Consider the following 25,894-nt stretch of genomic DNA (forward strand, 5'->3'; position numbering starts at 1 on the left):
TTTAGGACCCAGCCTAGGAGTTCCAAAAATTGAACTGTTCTGGTTACAATTTGGACTAAGACAGGGCGAGATTGATCCTTTAGCAGAAGATTGTCCAAATACTCTACCACAGAGATTCCCTGAGACCTTAGGGATGCCAACACCGGGGCCAGAATCTTTGTGAATACCCGGGGGGCCGTGGCTAGACCGAATGGCAACGCCACGAATTGGAAATGAAGCCCTTCCACTGCGAAGCGCAGAAACCTTTGATGTGGACCGAAGATTGGTACATGTAGGTACGCGTCCTTGATGTCTATGAATGCTAAATAATTCTCTTTCCTCAGGGACGCCATCATTGAATGAGCCGACTCCATACGGAAGGATCGGACATTTAGAAACTGATTGAGAGCCTTGAGGTCCAGAATAGGCCTTACCTCTCCATTTGGTTTCGGCACTGTGAAAAGGTTTGAGTAAAACCCCTTGAATCTTTCTTCGTGCGGAACCTTGACAATTACCCCCTGCTTTTCCAGATGCTCCAAGGCCAGGAACAGACATTTTCTCTTTTCTGGATTTATTGGAACTCTGGAGCCCAGAAACCGAGACGGAGGAAATTCCTGGAACTCTATTTTGTAACAGCGTTACAGCGGAAAAGACCCACTCGTCCTGCACCAGTCTTTCCCAAGTTTCCGAAAATAGACGTAGTCTCCCCCGCACCCATAAGAGCGGGGGCGGGGAGCTCCAAGGTAGACTTGGAGTTAGGTTTGGCTGATTTTTGAGTCCAGGGTTTTTTCTGACCCTGAGGCCTTTTAAATCCAAACGGCTGTGGTTGTCGAAAACGCTTGGGAGAAGAACCACTCGGCCCTGGAGCGTTGGGAATCTTAAAGGAAGGTTGCTTTTTCCTCCTTTTAACAGGAAGCAAGGCGCTGTTTCCTCCTGAGATCTTTTGGATATATTTATCCAGATCCTCCCCAAATAGGCATTCTCCATGAAAGGGAAAAGCCGAGAGCAGCCTTTTGCATGGCAATTCGGCTGACCAGTTCTTTAACCATAAGACCCTGCGTATATATGTATTGACAGTAGTGCGAAACGAGACATCTGCTGGATCAAGTCTTTCAATGCGTCTACTGCAAAGCATAAAGCATGAGGAAGCTCCGACAACTCCTTGGTAGATTCCTCCTGAGAAGGTAGGTTCCTAACCAACCTCTTAAAATGGTCCTTCAAGGACTGGCAAATACCGATAGCCACAATTGCCGGCTACACTGCTGAACCAGCCACCGCAAAGGAGGCTTTCAGCAAGGATTCTACCTTTTTATCAGCCGGATCCTTAAACACTTGGGCATTATCCACTGGACAGGTTAGGCTTTTATTCACTGAAGAAATGGCAGCATCAACCAAAGTTCTTATCCACTTCTTTCTGAATTTTCCTCCATAGGATACAATAAAGAGAACCTTTTTGAAGGCAGGAATATCCTGTGAGAGTGATCCCAGTCAGCGTAAATCACCTGCTCCAATAACAGATGCAAAGGGAACGCCTGGGAACCTTGCTGAGGTCGCAAGGATCCTAAAGGGGAACAGGAGAGTTCAGGCTCCTGAACCGGGGGTAACTTAAACCCAGCTCTCACCATCTCAGCAAGAGACTGGATAAACAACCTTTGGGAATGGGAGGCTGAAAGAGGTTCCTCCAACCAGATTCCTCAGCCTCTCCTTCCTCCCTGTCTTTTACGGCCACTTCCTCCAAATCCTCTGCCCAATCTGGTTCCAAATCACATGGACCCATCTGGCTATGAGAGTCCTGGCGCTCAAGTGGGTCTACACTGGGGCCAGACTCAGGAGAGGGAGATCTATTACGTTTTTTCCCTCCCTGTGTTACTGTGGCAATCATACCCGCTATTTTGCCCTCAAGGCTAGCTAGGGCTGATGTCATCCTTAGTAACATAAGCCGAGGCAGGGACAATGGTAGTGGCCACAATGCCTGACAAGTGCAATGGCTCAGCCAGGCCAGATGCCGCAGGTCTTTCAGGGGAGGCTGAGGCTGCAGCAACATGAGGTTGGTCTCCTGATTTTAAAGGAGGAACACTTGTCCCTTGATTTGCCCTGCTCCCCGCACCTCATTTTCTGGAAGACTTTGCTTACCACTGACGTTTGGCGCCAACTGCGCATGCACGCCGAAACGTGCACGCCCACGGTCACTTGCGGCGCAAACACACGCGATCCGCTACATGCACGCCAAACACCCTCGGCACACGTGCTTGTTCAAGGCGCGCACACCGCCGCCTGTCAGTCTGTAACTCCGGCCATACACCAAGACACAGAGTGCACCCAGCCCCTAGAGGCCCCACATAGTATAAGCAATTTAGAGGGGGAGACAGTTTAGGTATCCCAAAGGGAGTACTCAGCGATCCACGCTGCAGGACCTGTTTAACAGGTCCAATCTTCCCCCATCACGGCGGGTTGGGCTTCTGTGGACCTTCAAGGACTGGGTCCCCCTTTACTTGGGGTCCACACCCTTGAGCCTGTAAAGCACCCTTCTGGTTACCTTGGGAAAGTAATAGACCAGGAATACAGTTACAAGGGTCCAGTGCCATATAGGACACAATACAGGCAAGACCTCGCTCTTGCACCGAGGCTCGGGTACCATCCATTTTAGCTTTTGTGCCATCCGAATGGATTGATGGAATGATTATAACGTCCTCACTGGGACATCATTGAAGAGCTTCAACAGCCATGACCATCACGTTCAAGACACTGGCGAAAAAACTGAGGTACTTCCCATGGGGGAGGGGGTTATATGGGAGGTACTTTCTTACTATTGGTTGCCGGTGTCCAATCACCTGAAGGTAGCGTATAACCCAGATAGTCATTACTATGGTGCTCTGTGTCCCGTGATGTACGATAAAGAAATGCCCCAACTTTGAGGGCTTAGCAAATTCCCACCACAGTCACCGCAAGCTGTACCTAGCAGAGAGAAGGATGCCTTTCATATGGCCTATAACCTCCTATCCATGCCGTCTTCAAACGTGACCTCATCCATCAGGACTGTCTGGGTCTTATTCAAGTAGGAAATGTCTAAGACAGGCAGAGAACCCTATTTTTGTAGAATTCCTCCTCCATGAGAAAATAAGAAGAAACAGCTGCACCTCACGTAAGTTTCAATTGCCATTTATTGAGATTCCTATGGTAACACCATAGGACACCAGCAAGTAGTCTAGGTAGACGCGTTTCACTTACAGTATCTCACAAAAGTAAGTACACCCCTCAGTGACATGTGTGTAAATCTTTTCTTCTATTTTTTCATGTGACAACACTGAAGAAATGACACTTTGCTACAATGTAAAGTAGTGAGTGTACAGCTTGTATAACAGTGTAAATTTGCTGTCCCCTCAAAATAACTCAACACACAGCCATTAATGTCTAAACCGGTGGCAACAAAAGTCAGTACACCCCTAAGTGAAAATCTCCAAATTGGGCCCAATTAACAATTTTCCCTCCCCGGTGTCATGTGACTCGTTAGTATTACAAGGTCTCATGTGTGAATGGGGAGCAGGTGTGTTAAATTTGGTGTTATCGCTCTCACTCTCTCATACTGGTCACTGGAAGTACAACATGGCACCTCATGGCAAAGAAGTCTCTGAGGATCTGAAAAAAAGAATTGTTGCTCTACATAAAGATGGTCTAGGCCAGTGATGGCGAACCTTGGCATCCCAGATGTTTTGGAACTACATTTCTTGTTCATACATCACGGAACACAGAGGTTTGGTAATTACGTAGTGGGTTAGATAGTACCTTCAGGTGATTGGACACTGGTAACCCTAATTACAAGATGAGTTCCTCCCCTATATAACCCCTCCCATATGGAGAGTACCTCCGTTTTTTCGCCAGTGTCTAAGGTGGTTGGTCACATTGAAGATGTGCTAAGAAGAAAGCTCTGTTTGATGGTCTCTGCAAGGACCTAGGAGCTATACAACTGGATCCATACCTCGGGCCAATACTAAAACGCCTAAGATGGATGGTACCCGGGCCTCGTGATAAGAAGAAACGAGGTTTTACCTGTAATGTCTCTCCTTGGAGGTCTGGGTTCTGGGATCCAGGCTTTGGTGTACTAATATAACAGTGGCACGAAAAGAGTCTTCTACAGGTCCAGGGAAGAGGAACCTGTGTGTAGGAACCCAGAACCCTGAAGGTTGGCCCAACACTACCACCGTGATGGGTGAAGGCTGGAATCTGTCTGTTCTCAGCAGTTCCTGCGGTGGGGATAAGGTAAGTGAAGACAATCCTAAAGAGGAGGGCCCATCAAAAAATTAAAAGTCAGCAGCTACAAATACTGCAGCTGCTGACTTTTAATTGGACACTTACCTGTCCCTGGGTCAAGCGATGCGGGGGATCGAAGTCCTGCTCGTCTCCCCCTCCGTTAGGCGGCGCCGGCATTGCAACTGTGGGCGCCGGGCTGTGGCTTCACAGCCTGGCACCCACTGCGCATGCGCGAGCAGCGCCGCGCACCGTGATTGGCCGCTCAGTCACCTGGGACCTGTAATGGGTCCCAGATGATTGACAGGAGGGAGGGAGCAGAGCTGAGCCCTTCCTGTGCCGAGGGGGAAGTGATGTCACCAGCCCAGGCACTGGAAGAGGCAGACTACGAGAGAACCCCTAGCAACAGCCATTCAGAGGTAAGTAAAAAAAAAAAAATATCCAAATGTTTTTTTTAATTTTTTTTTAGGCACAATCATTACTTTTTTTTTTTTTAGGGTGGACCACCACTTAAAGTTTACACATTATGGATTACCTTCTGTGAGTAGTTGTATGTCTTACCTGGTTTCCGCCACTAAAGGGAGTAAGAGACATACCTGGTGTTTACTTATATGCCTTCCAGGATACACGCTCAGTGAAGCTGGTCAAAGAAGCCGCTCACCTCCTCTGCTGCAGGCTCTACCACATAAACTGAAAGGGGGGGATCCCACGCAGTCCTCAGGGGGTCTCCTTTCTCCCCCCTCGCCCTGGCTGCCGCCATGATAGTCCTACGCATGCGCGTGCGCACTTTTACGGCAGGGTCGGTGGGGAAGGGGCGAGGTTGTGGTGCCATGCACGGCGAGCCAGTGCGCAGGCGCAAAGTGGCCATTTTTTTAAAGCCCATGGCGCCAGAGCTCCTGTAAGCAGTGGGACACAGAGCTGTGGGCAGTAAGCATCTCAGTGGATCGGATCCAGGCAAACCTAAGACACCTACTCGGCATCAGGTTGTGCAGTTTGCAGCTAATATTTATATTGTAAGACTATAGCACAACAGTGATTGCTCTTTACACTAGTACCGCTGCTTTATAGCTTAGGACTATGTCTCCTCATAAGAGGGCTTCAGGGGGAGGTAAAAGAGGCACCAGAAGATCACCGCCTACATCTAGGGGTTCTGGACATGCCTGCAGGATACCATCCCCTCCTGCAAGACTGGAGGCAGCCTCACAGGATGAGTCTGTACCCCTGTCAGGTTTTGCAGCCTCTCCCAATGTTTCAGTCCCTGTTTATGTCACAGAAGACGCTTTGAAGACTGCATTGGATGGTTTAGAAGGAAGGATTACTACCTTTGTCACAGCTTCCTTAAAAAATAGCAGAAAAAGGGGTACATCCCCTCCTTCTGCTTTGGGTTTCCTATCAGATTAGCATTCTGATAATGAGGAAATATCCCTATCTGAGGATCAGGTGCAGTCAGATGAATCAGGGGAAGAGGAGAAGCTCTCTTCTACCTCCCAGGCCCTCAAAGCGCAGGTGCAATCCTATACTGAATTGGCAGCCTCAGCAGAGGGCAATACAGATTGCCGTGTATGATAATCAGGCCGTGTATGATAATCGGGATGCGGGGGCCATATAGTTATAGTGATAAAGGCGCAAACAATAACCGCTCCGAAAGTAAAGCGCAGGGTTCTCTGGACTCAGGGTCCGCCGAAAAAAAACGATTCGAATCGTCATGGGCAATTGGTTGTCCTTGATGGGGAGGAAGGCTCCCCTCCAGTCAGACAGCTGCACAATACATGAAATCTGGGTATGGGGCTAAGGCCATTAAACCCTTTAAAGATTGGCAGATATGGTCAGAGGGTACAGTAAGGTGTATTCCTTTGGAAGGTACTTTTGATGGTGGTAAGGGGACTCCAGAATAAAAATACCTTGGAAGTAGTTCAGCTGTGGCTTCAGAAATCTGTAATGATGAGTGGGCTGGATGTGTAGTACACATTGTGTGGTTAAAATTCTCAGGCCTGTTTTTGAAGTTTGTGTGGCTGGTCCATGCAAGGTTTGGAGCTGCTCTCGTGTTTTTCCCATTGTATTTTTTTCTATCGCTAAAAGAGTGAAGGCAGCATTCCATCTTGTTGTTTTGTTTTTTCATTTTTGTTTTGGGAACTATGAAATATCTCCCCCACATTTGTATCTAAATGTTTGTCTCATGTTTTAGTCTTCTCATTGTATGTAGTAACAAGAATATGTTAGAACTCACCACAACAGCCCTCTTACGTGTCACGAGTGTTGCATTTTTGTAGGAACGTGAAAGTAAGAGTTACAGAGGGTTTAGTTATTGTCTGTTTTGAGGAATGTCAGTGACAATTTACCAATGTACATGAATGTGGTATTGTTTACCATTTTTTGTTGCAGGTTAAAGATGGAGGATAGAGTAATAACTTTTGTTTATAAGTATCTTTTCAGGTCCAAGGATTTTCTGAAAGTGTGTGTACATAGAAAGCAGGTGTATGTAGATAGCTGTACACATGTATAAATACACACGCCTGAGAAGGTAAAAGTATCATAGGCTATTTCATTTCTGCACCATTCTAAACCCTGCGTGTCTTCCTCCAGTTTGTAATGAGGAAGAAAATGGGGGAATGATAATGGTGAGAATGACAATTTTCAAACCAATAATACTAACCGCTCTAATTCTAGCCAAGTTTGTGACCTAGTAGGATGACATGTTCCACGACTGTCTTTCTTTGATGGAATTTGAATCAGCAGTCTGGTAAAGGAAGCTCCCATCCCAGATGCTAAGAACCTTTTTGGCAATGGTTCCAGGTATTACACCCCAGATGGTAAGCCACGCAGTGACCACAGTCATTGAGTTAGGTTTGTTTGGAGGTCAACCAAAAACGGGGTTGTACTTTCCTCAGCAGTTGTCGCCTACATTCTCAGCTGATGGGGTAGGTGCAGTCACTGTAACATGAACTTCAAAAGGTCCACCAGAGGGTTCATGAGTCCTTTCTGGACCCCGACACAATAACTGGTTTACATTCCTTCCAACCAGGTGACTGGGTCGTTGTAAAGAAGCTTGAGGGACGAGACAACTGGGTCCATGCCAGCCACTGCAAGAAGCTGCTCAACTACACCAAAGAATGAGGAGTATCTTTGTTTATTCATATTTTTAAAGTGTATTTTCCAACTAGCTAAGAAAGCAAACAGGACACATAGTTGGGTCTACTCTGAGTCTCCACCGAGCTCTAGTACCCCAGCGATGACAGTGGTACATGATATATAGGATGTTCATATTGGCATGAGGAGTTTTGACAAACTAGTAGAATCCAGACACTTGTCAATAGAATTTAACGATACATTTCTAGAGGGTAAAATTAGTTATAATTTTAACAATAGTTCTGCTTTTTGCCAGTTTTGGTATCGGACAACTAGATAGCCCACAAGTGTGCTTCAACTTTAGTTTGGTATTTATGCGGTTCTACAGCTTATAAGGTAATGCATGAGGTTCATGCGTCCTTGTGAAACTCGTCCGATCATCTTATGACATGGCCGATCGTGAGGATCTGATGGTGCGAGAGAAGGTGAGAATGGCAGGGACAGCTAGAAGGGAATTGTTCACCAACCCTGACCAAGTCTGGGCATGGTTTCCTGCTTGTACAGGGTGGGGGCTGAGCTTATGAAATGATTGAACAGTTTCTCATCCAGTGTGGATGGGATGTTTAATGTAACTCTTGAAGCCACAAGGAAGATCCCACAGTTAAAGGGGGGTTTCTGTGAAATCATAGGTAAAGATTGTTGTACCTGGATTGAGGATACTAATGACAAAGTTCAGACCCATATGGATAAGGCTAGATCCCAACAAGGCAAAGCCAGAGCTATAGCTAGTGAAGGTTGGAACCCTTTTAAGGGTTTGTGAAACTTTGGGGATTTTTTATTTTCCATCGGATCATAGTTGAAGGAAGTAGGGGTATATATACTCATGTTGTTTTTATTACTATTCCTTCTATATGTCGTGATGAGGTGCTCCTGTTGCCTGATTGGATGAGTGAATAGAGACTGAGCAGATGACCACATCTTCCTCACCGAGATGAGACGCCCCGAAGCCCAGCCCACGTACGAGACACAGAGGATCCCAGACCGACCGGCGATTACTACAGCTCACCATGTCGTGTCCTCTATATAAGTCATCCCTCCTGAAGAAAAGAGTCTACAAGTCAAGCCGTGTTATGAACTCGTATGGACTGTAAGGACTGACTCATTTCCAGGTGTAAGAAGATCAAGATTCATCGAGGGACACATGGGATCATATGACAAAGAGGAGGAACTGTTGTGGAAATGTTTGTTAATGTATGTTGTCAGATGTCCCCAGTGTCAGTTTTGCTTTAATACGCCCATGTGAGCGTACTCGCACATACAAACTTGGCTGGAAGACCACTGGCTGCGGAAACCTTCCCGTGGACACGGCAGATCTGTTTGCTCTTTTAAGGATGTTTTTTTATGCCTCACCAAGGGACTGGCCACTCCATGGCGAGCGCATCTAAACTCCTAAGTAAGCAGATCTGCGTACATGGGAACCATAGCATAACCATACAAAATTATGGCCCACTGAGCCATGATAGAGTACGGCTCATGTCATTGGTAGCAGTGGGAATGTGCACACGATCGTGTTAAGAGCCATGTAAGTAATGTTGAAATTGTGAGGTAGCAATGATCAGTCGCTAATAAGCCACCGATCGTACCACTTCATTCAAAAAGTGACTGTTCAGACCATGGGGATCAAACAAAACCCCCCATCGTAGAAATAAATACATTAAATAATAATACAATGAAAGTGAAATAGTGCAAACATTGTCAGGCCACTTATAAAAAGTGGGGTGTGGCAAAGCCGGGTTAAAGGTCAGTTACCTAACCCTAAATGCCACATACCTGAAAATTCTGTGTCAGGCCATCTTCCATGTTCACGGGACCTCCAGGGTGATGAGGAGTGGGATGTCCCTCTATGTATCCACCTACAGAGAACACAAACTCTGTAATATTAGGTGTCACTTTGCATGGTTTGCATGGGACGGAGCTTAAAAATAGCAGGACCTTGAGTTATCATGTACAATCCACTTTAAATTGCCAAGTGCTTTTTTGGACAGAAAGACAAGGAGATCGGAGAGCTATCATTCACTATTCTCCACTAGACTGGATGAACATGGAGGAGATCAGAGAGCTACCATTCACTATTCTCCTCTAGACTGGATAAACATGGAGGAGATCGGAGAACTACTATCCACAATTGTCGTCTAGACTGGATGAACATGGAGGAGATTAGAGAGCTTCCATTCACTATTTTTCTGTAGACTGGATGAACATGGAAAGATCGGAGAGCTACCATTCACTTTTCTCCTCTAGACTGGAAGAACATGGAGGAGATCAGAGAACTACCATTCACTATTCTCCTCTAGACTGGATGAACATGGAGGAGATCGGAGAACTACCACTCACTATTCTCCACTAGACTGGATGAACATGGAGGAGATCGGAGAACTACCACTCACTATTCTCCACTAGACTGGATGAACATGGAGGAGATCAGAGAACTACCATTCACTATTCTCCACTAGACTGGATGAACATGGAGGAGATCAGAGAACTACCATTCACTATTCTCCTCTAGACAGGAAGAACATGGAGGAGATCAGAGAGCTACCATTCACTATTCTTCTCTAGACTGGATGAACATGGAGGAGATCGGAGAGCTCCCAATCACTGTTCTCCTCTAGACTGTATGAATATGGAGGAGATCGGAGAACTACCATTCACTATTCTTCTCTAGACTGGGTGAACATGGGGGAGATCAGAGAACTACCATTCACTATTCTTCTGTAGACTGGAAGAACATGGAGGAGATCAGAGAACTACCACTCACTATTCTCCACTAGACTGGATGAACATGGAGGAAATCAGAGAGCTACTATACACTATTCTCCTCTAGACTGGATGAACATGGAGGAGATCGGAGAACTACCACTCACTATTCTCCACTAGACTGGATGAACATGGAGGAAATCAGAGAGCTACTATACACTATTCTCCTCTAGACTGGATGAACATGGAGGAGATCGGAGAACTACCACTCACTATTCTCCACTAGACTGGAAGAACATGGAGGAGATCAGAGAACTACCACTCACTATTCTCCACTAGACTGGATGAACATGGAGGAAATCAGAGAGCTACTATACACTATTCTCCTCTAGACTGGATGAACATGGAGGAGATCGGAGAACTACCACTCACTATTCTCCACTAGACTGGATGAACATGGAGGAGATCAGATAGCTACTATTCACTATTCACCTCTAGACTGGATGAACATGGAGGAGATAGGAGAGCTACCATTCACTATTCTCCTCTAGACTGGATGAACATGGAGGAGATCAGAGAGCTACCATTCACTATTCTTCTCTAGACTGGATGAAAATGGAAGAGATCGAAGAGCTACCAATCACTATTCTCTAGACTGGATGAACATGGAGGAGATCGGAGAGCTAAAAATCACTATTATTTTCTAGACTGGATGAAGATGGAGGAGATCAGAGAACTACCATTCACTATTCTCCTCTAGACTGGAAGAACATGGAGGAGATCAGAGAACTACCATTCACTATTCTCCACTAGACTGGATGAACATGGAGGAGATCAGATAGCTACTATTCACTATTCACCTCTAGACTGGATGAACACGGAGGAGATAGGAGAGCTACCATTCACTATTCTCCTCTAGACTGGATGAACATGGAGGAGATCAGAGAGCTACCATTCACTATTCTTCTCTAGACTGGATGAACATGGAAGAGATTGAAGAGCTACCAATCACTATTCTCTAGACTGGATGAACATGGAGGAGATCGGAGAGCTAAAAATCACTATTATTCTCTAGACTGGATGAAGATGGAGGAGATCCAAGAGCTACCAATCACTATTCTCTAGACTAGATGAACATGGAGGAGATCAGAGAACTACCATTCACTATTCTCCTCTAGACTGGAAGAACATGGAGGAGATGAGAGAACTACCATTCACTATTTTTCTGTAGACTGGAAGAACATGGAGAGATCGGAGAGCTACCAATCACTATTCTCCTCTGGACTGGAAGAACATGGAGGAGATCAGAGAACTACCATTCACTAGTCTTCTGTAGACTGGAAGAACATGGAGAGATCGGAGAGCTGCCATTTACTATTCTCCTCTAGACTGGATGAACATGGAGGAGATCAGAGAGCTACCATTCAATTCTCCTCTAGATTGGATGAACATGAGGAGATCAGAGAGCAACTATTCACTATTCTCCACTAGACTGGATGAACATGGAGGAGATCAGAGAGCTACTATAAACTATTCTCCTCTAGACTGGATGAACATGGAGGAAATCAGAGAGCTACCATTCACTATTCTTCTCTAAACAGGATGAACATGGAGGAGATCAGAGAACTAAAACTCACTATTCTCCACTAGACTGGATGAACATGGAGGAGATCAGAGAACTACCATTCACTATTCTCCTCTAGACTGGATGAACATGGGGGAGATCAGAGAGCTACCATTCACTATTCTTCTGTAGACTGGAAGAACATGGAGGAGGTCGGAGAGCTACCATTTACTATTCTCCTTTAGACTGGAAGAACATGGAGAGATCAGAGAGCTACCATTTACTATTCTCCTCTAGACTGGAAGAACATGGAGAGATCAGAGAGCTACCATTTACTATTCTCCTCTAGACTGGAAGAACATGGAGAGATCAAAGAGCTACTATTCACTTTTCTCCTCTAGACTGGAAGAACATGGAGGAGATCAGAGAGCTACCATTCACTATTCTCTAGACTGGATGAACATGGAGGAGATCGGAGAACTACCACTCACTATTCTCCACTAGACTGGATGAACATGGAGGAGATCAGAGAACTACCATTCACTATTCTCCACTAGACTAGATGAACATGGAGGAGATCAGAGAACTACCATTCACTATTCTCCTCTAGACTGGAAGAACATGGAGGAGATCAGAGAGCTACCATTCACTATTCTCCTCTAGACTGGATGACTATGGAGGAGATCGGAGAGCTCCCAATCACTATTCTCCTCTAGACTGGATGAACATGGAGGAGATCGGAGAACTACCATTCACTATTCTTCTCTAGACTGGATGAACATGGAGGAGATCAGAGAACTACCATTCACTATTCTTCTGTAGACTGGAAGAACATGGAGGAGATCAGAGAACTACCACTCACTATTCTCCACTAGACTGGATGAACATGGAGGAAATCAGAGAGCTACCATACACTATTCTCCTCTAGACTGGATGAACATGGAGGAGATTGGAGAACTACCACTCACTATTCTCCACTAGACTGGATGAACATGGAGGAGATCAGATAGCTACTATTCACCTCTAGACTGGATGAACATGGAGGAGATCGGAGAGCTACCATTCACTATTCTCCTCTAGACTGGATGAACATGGAGGAGATTGGAGAGCTACCATCCACTATTCTCCTCTAGACTGGATGAACATGGAGGAGATCAGAGAGCTACCATTCACTATTCTTCTCTAGACTGGATGAACATGGAAGAGATCGAAGAGCTACCGATCACTATTCTCTAGACTGGATGAACATGGAGGAGATCAGAGAACTACCATTCACTATTCTCCTCTAGACTGGATGAACATGGAGGAGATCGGAGAGCTACCAATCACTATTCTTCTGTAGACTGGAAGAACATGGAGAGATCGGAGAGCTACCATTTACTATTCTCCTCAGACTGGATGAACATGGAGGAGATCGGAGAGCTACCAATCACTATTATCCTCTAGACTGGATGAACATGGAGGAGATCGAAGAGCTACCAATCACTATTCTCTAGACTGGATGAACATGGAGGAGATCAGAGAACTACCATTCACTATTCTTCCGTAGACTGGAAGAACATGGAGAGATCGGAGAGCTACCAATCACTATTCTCCTTTAGACTGGAAGAACGTGGAGGAGATCAGAGAACTACCATTCACTATTCTTCTGTAGACTGGAAGAACATGGAGGAGATCGGAGAGCAACTATTTACTATTCTCCACTAGACTGGATGAACATGGAGGAGATCAGAGAGCTACTATAAACTATTCTCCTCTAGACTGGATGAACATGGAGAGATCAGAGAGCTACCATTTACTATTCTCCTCTAGACTGGAAGAACATGGAGAGATCAGAGAGCTACTATTCACTTTTCTCCTCTAGACTGGAAGAACATGGAGGAGATCAGAGAGCTACCATGCACTATTCTCCTCTAGACTGGATGAACATGGAGGAGATCGGAGAACTTTCACTATTCTTCTCTAGACTGGGTGAACATGGAGGAGATCAGAGAACTACCATTTACTTATTTTCTGTAGACTGGAAGAACATGGAGAGATCGGAGAGCTACCAATCACTATTCTCCTCTAGACTGGAAGAACATGGAGGAAATCAAAGAACTACCATTCACTATTCTCCTCTAGACTGAATTAACATGGAGGAGATTGGAGAGCTACCATTCACTATTCTCCACTAGACTGGAAGAACATGGAGAGATCAGAGAGCTACCATTCACTATTCTCCTCTAGACTGGAAGACCATGGAGGAGATCAGAGAGCTACCATTCACTATTCTCCTCTAGACTGGATGAACATGGAGGAGATTGGAGAGCAACCATTCACTGTTCTCCACTAGACTGGATGAACATGGAGGAGATCAGAGAACTCCCAATCACTATTCTCCTCTAGACTGGATGAACATGGAGGAGATTGGAGAGCAACCATTCACTGTTCTCCACTAGACTGGATGAACATAGAGGAGATCAGAGAGCTACTATAAACTATTCTCTTCTAGACGGGATGAACATGGAGGAAATCAGAGAGCTACCATTCACTATTCTCCTCTAGACTGGATGAACATGGAGGAGATCAGAGAACTACCATTCACTATTCTCCTCTAGACTGGATGAACATGGAGGAGATCAGAGAGCTACCATTCACTATTCTCCTCTAGACTGGATAAACATGGAGGAGATCAGAGAACGGCCATTCACTATTCTCCTCTAGACTGGAAGAACATGGAGGAGATCAGAGAGCTACCATTCACTATTCTCCTCTAGACTGGATGAACATGGAGGAGATTGGAGAACTACCATTCACTATTCTTCTCTAGACTGGATGAACATGGAGGAAATCAGAGAACTACCATTCACTATTCTTCTGTAGACTGGAAGAACATGGAGGAGATCAGAGATCTACCACTCACTATTCTCCACTAGACTGGATGAACATGGAGGAAATCAGAGATCTACCACTCACTATTCTTCTCTAGACTGGATGAACATGGAGGAGATTGGAGAACTACCATTCACTATTGTTCTGTAGACTGGATGAACATGGAGGAGATTGGAGAACTACCATTCACTATTCTCCTCTAGACTGGATGAACATGGAGGAGATTGGAGAGCTACCATTCACTATTCTCCTCTAGACTGGAAGAACATGGAGAGATCAGAGAGCTACCATTCACTATTCTTCTCTAGACTGGATTAAAATGGAGGAGATCGGAGAGCTCCCAATCACTATACTCCTCTAGACTGGATGAACATGGAGGAGATCGGAGAACTACCATTCCCTATTCTTCTCTAGACTGGATGAACATGGAGGAGATCGGAGAGCTACCAATCACTATTATCCTCTAGACTGGATGAACCTGGAGGAGATCGAAGAGCTACCAATCACTATTCTCTAGACTGGATGAACATGGAGGAGATCAGAGAACTACCATTCACTATTCTTCTGTAGACTGGAAGAACATGGAGAGATCGGAGAGCAACCATTTACTATTCTCCTCTAGACTGGATGAACATGGAGGAGATCGGAGAACTACCATTCACTATTCTCCTCTGGATGAACATGGAGGAGATTGGAGAGCTACCATTCACTATTCTCCTCTAGACTGGAAGAACATGGAGAGATCAGAGAGCTACCATTCACTATTCTTCTCTAGACTGGATTAAAATGGAGGAGATCGGAGAGCTCCCAATCACTATACTCCTCTAGACTGGATGAACATGGAGGAGATCGGAGAACTACCATTCCCTATTCTTCTCTAGACTGGATGAACATGGAGGAGATCAGAGAACTACCATTCACTATTCTTCTCTAGACTGGATGAACATGGAGGAGATCAGAGAACTACCATTCACTATTCTCCTCTAGACTGGATGAACATGGAGGAGATCAGAGAACTCCCATTCACTATTCTTCTGTAGACTGGAAGAACATGGAGGAGATCGGAGAACTACCATTCACTATTCTTCTGTAGACTGGAAGAACATGGAGAGATCGGAGAGCTACCAATCACTATTCTCTAGACTGGAAGAACATGGAGGAGATCAGAGAACTACCATTCACTATTCTCATCTAGACTGGAAGAACATGGAGAGATCAGAGAGCTACCATTCACTAGTCTCCTCTAGACTGGATGAACATGGAGGAGATCGGAGAGCAACCATTCACTATTCTCCTCTAGACTGGAAGAACATGGAGAGATCAGAGAGCTACCATTCACTATTCTCCTCTAGACTGGAAGACCATGGAGGAGATCAGAGAACTACCATTCACTATTCTCCTCTAGACTAGATGAACATGGAGGAGATCAGACTACCCCAAATGCCCCACCATTACAGGACCAGACCACCCCAACCCCCACCATTGCAGGATCACCCCAACCCCCACTTTTACAGAACCAGACTACCCCAACTCTCACCTGCCACTATTACAGGACCAGACCACCTCTGACCCCCAGCCCACCTCTATTACAGGACCAGACCACCTCTGACCCCCAGCCCACCTCTATTACAGGACCAGACCACCTCTGACCCCCAGCCCACCTCTATTCAGGAACAGGCCACCTCTGACCCCCAGCCCACCTCTATTCAGGACCAGCCTACCTATATTAGAGGTCCAGTCCACCTCTGACCCCCAGCCCACCTCTATTCAGGACCAGACCACCTCTGACCCCCAGCCCACCTCTATTACAGGACCAGACCACCTCTGACCCCCAGTCCACCACTATTAAAGGACCAGACCACCTTTGATCCCCAGCCCACCTCTATTACAGGACCAGATCACCTCTGACCCCCAGCCCACCTCTATTAAAGGACCAGACCCCCTCTGACCCCCAGCCCACCTCTATTACAGGACCAGACCACCTCTGACCACCAGCTCACCTCTATTCAGGACCAGACCACCTCTGACCCCCAGCCCACCACTATTACAGGACCAGACCACCTCTGACCCCCAGCCCACCTCTATTACAGGACCAGATAACCTCTGACCCCCAGCCCACCTCTATTCAGGACCAGACCACCTCTGACCCCCAGCCCACCTCTATTACAGGACCAGATAACCTCTGACCCCCAGCCCACCTCTATTCAGGACCAGACCACCTCTGACCCCCAGCCCACCTCTATTACAGGACCAGACCACCTCTGACCCCCAGCCCACCTATATTACAGGACCAGACCACCTCTGACCCCCAGCCCACCTCTATTACAGGACCAGACCACCTCTGACCCCCAGCCCACCAGTATTACAGGACCAGACCATCTCTAACCCCAGCCCACCACTTACAGGACAGGATCAGACCACCTCTGACCCTCTGCCCACCTCTATTCAGGACCAGACAACCTCTGACCCCCAACCCGCCACTACTTACGTATATAACAAAATCCATCACATATTCAAGATGGCGAGCCTCAGAGAACCCACATATATTACTCACCTGTGCTGATCTCTACAGGTACTTCCTCCTCTTTAATCCTTACATGGAGTTCTTCCTCCTCTTCCTCAAATTTGACATTTCTCTGAGTCATGGAGGTTCCTGAAGAAATACAATGGGAGTGAGAGAGCGAAAAAAGAGGCACATAGCGGGGGGGGGGGGGGGGGGGGGGAAGAGGGGCATAGAAAGGGGGGGGGGGAGAAGAGGGGCAGAGAGAGGAGGGGGGAGGAGCAGAGAGAGGAGGGAAGAAGAGGGGCATAGAAAGGAGGGGGGGGGAAGAAGAGGGGCATAGAGAGCAGGGGGGGAGGGAGAGGGGCAGGGAGAGGAGGGGGAAGAGGGGCAGAGATTAGAGGGGGAAGGGACAGAATGAAGAGGGGGAAAAGGAAGGAGGATGCATCTAGAGCCTGTATCTAGTAGAGGGGGGTGGGGTAAGGGAGAACTCCTGACCTCCTCTGTGGTCCTCCATTAATACTACAGACAGTGGGCAGAAGACATCACATGGGTACCACTCACCTGGGTGGATCTCTACAGGGATCTCCTCCTCTTTAATCTTCACCTGGAATTCTTCCTCAGATCTGCCAGTTCTCTGAGCCATGGTGAGGTCTTCAGCATCTGAGGACAAAGACACGAGTCAAGCCAAAGGACCGAGATATTGAAGAGTCTCAGCAGAGGATGTCTGGGGGAGGAGAGGCTGACCACATCTTTAGATGATGAATTACGGAGAGATGGAGGATGGGAGTCACAGACGGCACAGAACGGGGAAGTTCTCTACAGACCCAGCTGAGTCTATTCTGCCACTGTAAGGAAGTGTTCATCATTCTCCGAACATTGTGTGACCGGCTCTGTACCTCCTGACTGATCTGAGGGAGACCTCCCAATTATTACTAGGAGGAATCTACCACTGGAATGTGACCGGCTCTGTACCCCCTGACTGATCTGAAGGAGACCTCCCAATTATTACTAGGAGGAATCTACCACTGGAATGTGACCTGCTCTGTACCTCCTGACTAATCTGAGGGAGACCTCCCAATTATTACTAGGAGGAATCTACCACTGGAGTGTGACCGGCTCTGTACCTCCTGACTGATCTGAGGGAGACCTTCCAATTATTACTAGGAGGAATCTACCACTGGAGTGTGACCAGCTCTGTACCCCCTGACTGATCTGAGGGAGACCTTCCAATTATTACTAGGAGGAATCTACCACTGGAATGTGACCGGCTCTGTACCTCCTGACTGATCTGAGGGAGACCTTCCAATTATTACTAGGAGGAATCTACCACTGGAATGTGACCGGCTCTGTACCTCCTGACTGATCCGAAGGAGACCTCCCAATTATTACTAGGATGAATCTACCACTGGAATGTGACTGGCTCTGTACCTCCTGACTGATCTGAAGGAGACCTCCCAATTATTACTAGGATGAATCTACCACTGGAATGTGACTGGCTCTGTACCTCCTGACTGATCTGAGGGAGACCTCCCAATTATTACTAGGAGGAATCTACCACTGGAGTGTGACCGGCTCTGTACCTCCTGACTGATCTGAGGGAGACCTCCCAATTATTTACTAGGAGGAATCTACCACTGGAATGTGACTGGCTCTGTACCTCCTGACTGATCTGAGGGAGACCTTCCAATTATTACTAGGAGGAATCTACCACTGGAATGTGACTGGCTCTGTACCCCCTGACTGATCTGAGGGAGACCTCCCAATTATTTACTAGGAGGAATCTACCACTGGAATGTGACTGGCTCTGTACCTCCTGACTGATCTGAGGGAGACCTTCCAATTATTACTAGGAGGAATCTACCACTGGAATGTGACTGGCTCTGTACCTCCTGACTGATCTGAAGGAGACCTCCCAATTATTACTAGGAGGAATCTACCACTGGAAGGTGACCGGCTCTGTACCTCCTGACTGATCTGAGGGAGACCTCCCAATTATTACTAGGAGGAATCTACCACTGGAATGTGACTGGCTCTGTACCTCCTGACTGATCTGAAGGAGACCTCCCAATTATTACTAGGAGGAATCTACCACTGAAATGTGACCGGCTCTGTACCTCCTGACTGATCGGAGGGAGACCTCCCAATTATTACTAGGAGGAATCTACCACTGGAATGTGACCGGCTCTGTACCTCCTGACTGATCTGAGGGAGACCTCCCAATTATTACTAGGAGGAATCTACCACTGGAAGGTGACCGGCTCTGTACCTCCTGACTGATCTGAGGGAGACCTCCCAATTATTACTAGGAGGAATCTACCACTGGAATGTGACCGGCTCTGTACCTCCTGACTGATCTGAGGGAGACCTCCCAATTATTACTAGGAGGAATCTACCAATGGAGTGTGACCTGCTCTGTACCTCCTGACTGATCTGAAGGAGACCTCCCAATTATTACTAGGAGGAATCTACCACTGGTATGTGACCGGCTCTGTACCTCCTGACTGGTCTGAAGGAGACCTCCCAATTATTACTAGGAGGAATCTACCACTGGTATGTGACCGGCTCTGTTCCTCCTGACTAATCTGAAGGGGACCTCCCAATTATTACTAGGAGGTATCTACCACTGGAATGTGACTGGCTCTGTACCTCTTGACTGATCTGAAGGAGACCTCCCAATTATTACTAGGAGGAAATTACCACTGGAAGGTGACCTGCTCTGTACCTCCTGACTGATCTGAGGGAGACCTCCCAATTATTACTAGGAGGAATCTACCACTGGAATGTGACCTGCTCTGTACCTCCTGACTGATCTGAGGGAGACCTCCCAATTATTACTAGGAGGAATCTACCACTGGAATGTGACCGGCTCTGTACCTCCTGACTGATCGGAGGGAGACCTCCCAATTATTACTAGGAGGAATCTACCACTGGAATGTGACCTGCTCTGTACCTCCTGACTGATCTGAGGGAGACCTCCCAATTATTACTAGGAGGAATCTACCACTGGAAGGTGACCTGCTCTGTACCTCCTGACTGATCTGAGGGAGACCTCCCAATTATTACTAGGAGGAAACTACCACTGGAGTGTGACCAGCTCTGTACCTCCTGACCATAGGTGTGCGCAGCCTCTTGCATTAGGGTGTGCACCCCAAATCTTAAATACATATGCATGTGTATATGTACTGATGGTGTCAGTAGGGCAGTGGACAGTGTAATTTAGTTAATTTTCTTTTCCCCAAATTTTTGGGCTTGTGTAACATTTTTTGGGGGGGATGAAATATCAGTGTTCAAAACAGGGGGGAATATGCAGCACACAAGGCAATTAGGGTGTGCCCAGGCACACCTGGCACACCCTGTGCACACACCTATGCTCCTGACTGATCTGAGGGAGACCTCCCAATTATTACTAGGAGGAATCTACCACTGGAGTGTGACCGGCTCTGTACCTCCTGACTGATCTGAGGGAGACCTCCAAATCATTACTAGGAGGAATCTACCACTGGAATGTGACCGGCTCTGTACCTCCTGACTGATCTGAGGGAGAACTCCCAATTATTACTAGGAGGAATCTACCACTGGAAGGTGACTGGCTTTGTACCCCCTGACTGATCTGAAGGGGACCTCCCAATTATTACTAGGAGGAATCTACCACTGGAAGGTGACTGGCTTTGTACCCCCTGACTGATCTGAAGGAGACCTCCCAATTATTACTAGGAGGAATCTACCACTGGAATGTGACCGGCTCTGTACCTCCTGACTGATCGGAGGGAGACCTCCCAATTATTACTAGGAGGAATCTACCACTGGAATGTGACCGGCTCTGTACCTCCTGACTGATCTGAAGGAGACCTCCCAATTATTACTAGGAGGAATCTACCACTGGAAGGTGACCGGCTCTGTACCTCCTGACTGATCTGAAGGAGACCTCCCAATTATTACTAGGAGGAAACTACCACTGGAATGTGACTGGCTCTGTACCTCCTGACTGATCTGAGGGAGACCTCCCAATTATTACTAGGAGGAATCTACCACTGGAGTGTGACCGGCTCTGTACCTCCTGACTGATCTGAAGGAGACCTCCCAATTATTACTAGGAGGAATCTACCACTGGAATTTGACCGGCTCTGTACCTCCTGACTGATCTGAAGGAGACCTCCCAATTATTACTAGGAGGAATCTACCACTGGAATGTGACCGGCTCTGTACCTCCTGACTGATCTGAAGGAGACCTCCCAATTATAACTAGGAGGAATCTACCACTGGAGTGTGACCGGCTCTGTACCTCCTGACTGATCTGAGGGAGACTTCCCATTTATTACTAGGAGGAATCTACCACTGGATTGAGACCGGCTCTGTACCTCCTGACTGATCTGAAGGAGACCTCCCATTTATTACTAGGCGGAAACTACCACTGGAGTGTGACCGGCTCTGTACCTCCTGACTGATCTGAGGGAGACTTCCCATTTATTACTAGGAGGAATCTACCACTGGAGTGTGACCGGCTCTGTACATCCTGACTGATCTGAAGGAGACCTCCCAATTATTACTAGGAGGAATCTACCACTGGAATTTGACCGGCTCTGTACCCCCTGACTGATCTGAAGGAGACCTCCCAATTATTACTAGGAGGAATCTACCACTGGAATGTGACCGGCTCTGTACCTCCTGACTGATCTGAAGGAGACCTCCCAATTATAACTAGGAGGAATCTACCACTGGAGTGTGACCGGCTCTGTACCTCCTGACTGATCTGAGGGAGACTTCCCATTTATTACTAGGAGGAATCTACCACTGGATTGAGACCGGCTCTGTACCTCCTGACTGATCTGAAGGAGACCTCCCATTTATTACTAGGCGGAAACTACCACTGGAGTGTGACCGGCTCTGTACCTCCTGACTGATCTGAGGGAGACTTCCCATTTATTACTAGGAGGAATCTACCACTGGAATTTGACCGGCTCTGTACCTCCTGAGTGATCTGAGGGAGACCTCCCATTGATTACTAGGAGGAATCTACAACTGGAATTTGACCGGCTCTGTACCCCCTGAGTGATCTGAGGGAGACCTCCCATTGATTACTAGGAGGAATCTACCACTGGAACGTGACCGGCTCTGTACCTCCTGACTGATCTGAAGGAGACTCCCCAATTATTACTAGGAGGAATCTACCACTGGAGTGTGACCGGCTCTGTACCCCCTGACTGATCTGAGGGAGACCTCCCAATTATTACTAGGAGGAATGTACCACTGGAATGTGACTGGCTCTGTACCCCCTGACTGATCTGAGGGAGACCTCCCAATTATTACTAGGAGGAAACTACCACTGGAATGTGACCGGCTCTGTACCTCCTGACTGATCTGAAGGAGACCTCCCAATTATTACTAGGAGGAAACTACCACTGGCATGTGACCGGCTCTGTACCTCCTGACTGATCTGAGGGAGACCTCCCAATTATTACTAGGAGGAAACTACCACTGGAATGTGACCGGCTCTGTACCTCCTGACTGATCTGAAGGAGACCTCCCAATTATTACTAGGAGGAAACTACCACTGGAATGTGACCGGCTCTGTACCTCCTGACTGATCTGAGGGAGACCTCCCAATTATTACTAGGAGGAAACTACCACTGGAATGTGACCGGCTCTGTACCTCCTGACTGATCTGAGGGAGACCTCCCAATTATTACTAGGAGGAAACTACCACTGGAATGTGACCGGCTCTGTACCTCCTGACTGATCTGAAGGAGACCTTCCAATTATTACTAGGAGGAATCTACCACTGGAAGGTGACCTGCTCTGTACCCCCTGACTGATCTGAAGGAGACCTCCCAATTATTACTAGGAGGAATCTACCACTGGAACGTGACCTGCTCTGTACCTCCTGACTGATCTGAAGGAGACCTCCCAATTATTATTAGGAGGAATCTACCACTGGAAGGTGACCGGCTCTGTACCCCCTGACTGATCTGAAGGAGACCTCCCAATTATTACTAGGAGGAATTGTTGTGGAAAATGTTATTTATGTATATTGTCAGATGCCCCCCAGTGTCTGTTTTGCTGCAATACTCTCATGTGAGGGTATTCGCACATACAGATGCTGGTGGAAGACCATTGGATGCGGAAACCTTCCCGTGGACACGGCGGATCTGTTTACCTTTTTAAGGATGTCTGTTTATGTCTCTCCAAGGAACTGGCCACTCCATGGCGACTGCATTTCAACTCCTAAGTAAACAAGTTTGCGTACCTTGGGAACCATAGTATAACCATACAATATTATGGCCCACTGGGCCATGGTATAGTACGGCTCGCATCACTGGTAGCAGTGGGAATGTGCACACGGCTGTGTTCAAAGCCATGTGCTTGCTGCATGGTTTTGCACACCACCGTCTGCACTCGTCACTACTGCTTTTATATTTGATTATATGCATGTGTGTCATTGGTTCTTTTGAATGAATACAAGTGTCTGATTGGCTGATTCTGAAGTCAGCAGCCTCTTTTGTTATCCATGTGTTTAGTATAAATAAAAGCCACTTGGCTATTTTGCTCAGGATTTTACACGGAGCTTGAAGTGATACCAACGTCTGTTTGTGTTACTTGGAGAGATAAATGAGCGCGCTTTCCCGGCATTATATAAGAGAGCTTTTTGTGCTTTTAAGCGCAAAGAAATTATATGCTTATAGGGAGAAGTTTAGATTTTCCCTGACATTAATGGCGAGCCAGAAAGGAAGCCAACAGATCTTCTAAATTCAGCGGACCTCGAGGGGGAAGAGACCTCCAGAACCAGAACCAGCAAAGGCCGGCCTATGGTAAGACAACCATACTTCAAGTTTTTTGAACATTTTTGCTGTTCTGTGTTTGGGATCTTGATTCTCTGTCCGCTGTATGAGGTAAGATCTGCCAGGCAAAGAACCTTATGTTTTTGTTTTTTTGTCGCTCTCTGTATAATGACGGGACTTTTATTATAGGTTATACTTTTGTCATTGTAAGTAGGTCTATTATTTGGGGAAGCACCTATATTTAAATCCTCTATAGGTCCCATTTAATACAAACCTAAAGTGAATGTTGTGTATGACTGAGCAGGCTGTGTAATTGTATGTTGTGTATGACTGAGAAGGCTGTGTAATTGTATGCTGTGTGATATGTTTGTGATGTATATGAGAAATAGAAATGGATGAATTGTGATTTTTACCTTTGTATGGGACCAAGTCACATGTCCCCATAAGTGTAAAAATATGTTTAAAGGGTTTGGTTTTAAGTTGAAATGCCTGTCGCATATCCAAGTGCCCATGTATTGTTGGGACATCACAATAGGAGCTGTTTACACCCTGTGGGGGGTCTCAGGTTTCTAGGTAATAACATGGGGGGAGTTTCTGTTGACTTTCTAACTCTCAGAGTTAGATATTGTGTTGTATTTGCGACAAGAGTGTATTGTTTAAGACTTTTTTCATGTTTTATGTAACTTTGGCGTTTTGGATATATTACATAATTGCATGGTTCGTGGGGTTTGAGTGGAGACATCAGTCCATCCTGAGTGTGGGTGTGTGTCTGCTGTTGTCCCTGTGCATTGTGTCTCATTGAGATGCTCATATTAGTTTAAAGGTACCCATATAGTGCCATCGGTTTGCGCAGGGCTCCACACGTGCATCGTATGCTCACGTCGGTCCCTGCCCTCGGGGAGCCCGCAGTCCGGGGTCCCCGGTTTGCATTCATGTACTAGGGCCAATTTTGGATGGAGGCCAATTGGCCTGCCAGCAAGTCTTTGGAGTGTGGGAGGAAACCCGAGTGCCCGGAGGAGACCCACGCAGGCGCAGGGAGGACATGCAGAGACCGGGCGGGTGGTGTCATGGTTGGAATTCAAGCCAGCTGCCCTTTTTGCTGCTGGGCGGGGGTGCTAACCACTACACCACTGTGCCACCCAATATTGTTTCGTTAAATATACCTATATTTCAGTATAGGCCCTAATTGACATAGCCTAAAGTGTTTGTCTAGGGATAAGTGTTAATATTGGTGACTCAATTGGTGTTTAAATTGTATAGTCAGTTTTTGTAGGAAGAAATCCTGGTTTGTCTTGTCATTTGTTAATGTCGGCCATTTTTCTGTAGTCCGGGTTTCATTCACCATTTTGCCGTGGACCATTTTTCAATTGCTGCAACTGCCTTTTTGTTTCTGCTGATTTTAGTCTCGAGTGAAATATCTCTGGTTTTGTACTGAATTCCAGTTCCAGTAGAATCATTTAGGTTTTATTCCAGTTGTTTTAAAGAAGTTTATGTTTCTAGTGAAGAAATCTAGATTTTGGCGGGATCAACAACTAAATTTCATGTGTTAATGGTGCCATTTTTTTTGTGGCTGCCGTGGAAGGAAAAAGAACTCCTTCAGCCATCTTTTTGCAGGAGTTTCAGTTTTTGGCTTTTTGTTACACTGTTGTGTGGTATTTCCGTCAAAACTTTTGGTTTTCCTAGGGGATATGTGAGTCAAGGGGGATTCCCTCCCATTTGCAATATGGGGGCTTATTCCAACCACTCCGGGACAAAGAGTTTTTATCTGTTGATGTTAGCCATAGATTTTTCTAATGTCTTGATAGACAAAATATGAAGCTATTTGAGGCTTCCCCTCCCCCTCCCTCTTCCTACTCAGGTATGCAACAGGAAGTTGGTGGGAGGGGCTTGGCATCTTTTGACTTGTGTTTGGAAAGACAAAATCATTTTTATATTAAATGAAGGTTTATACTGTAATACAGTTTTGTGTAGAGAGCAAACAGGAGGCATCCAAGTTATTGTTGTAATATCTGGGTACAGAGAGAAGCCATAAGATTGTTTTTGTTTTGAATAGCGAAGGATTTCATGGTGTTTTTGTAGTTGTCGGACAAACACGTTTAGAGGGCTGTATATTGTGAGACTGGTCGGGCC

At 46.6% G+C, this 25,894-nt stretch overlaps 1 protein-coding gene across 7 annotated transcripts in view; it reads right to left on the reverse strand.

Moving 5' to 3' along the window:
- Window positions 1-25,894, reverse strand: part of LOC141124065 (uncharacterized) — a 160,367-nt gene that overhangs the window by 90,995 nt on the left and 43,478 nt on the right. For all 7 annotated transcript variants that reach the window (XM_073612152.1, XM_073612157.1, XM_073612155.1 and 4 more), the window contains 3 exons: window positions 17,550-17,648; window positions 17,040-17,138; window positions 9,121-9,203 (listed from right to left, as the gene is read on the reverse strand). In XM_073612152.1, the coding sequence (XP_073468253.1) occupies window positions 9,121-9,203; window positions 17,040-17,138; window positions 17,550-17,631 (264 nt within the window). In that variant the 5' untranslated portion in view covers window positions 17,632-17,648. The remainder of the gene's footprint in view (window positions 1-9,120; window positions 9,204-17,039; window positions 17,139-17,549; window positions 17,649-25,894) is intronic.

This window comes from Aquarana catesbeiana, linkage group LG01 (assembly GCF_042186555.1).
Source record: "Aquarana catesbeiana isolate 2022-GZ linkage group LG01, ASM4218655v1, whole genome shotgun sequence".
NCBI classification, from domain to species: domain Eukaryota; kingdom Metazoa; phylum Chordata; class Amphibia; order Anura; family Ranidae; genus Aquarana; species Aquarana catesbeiana.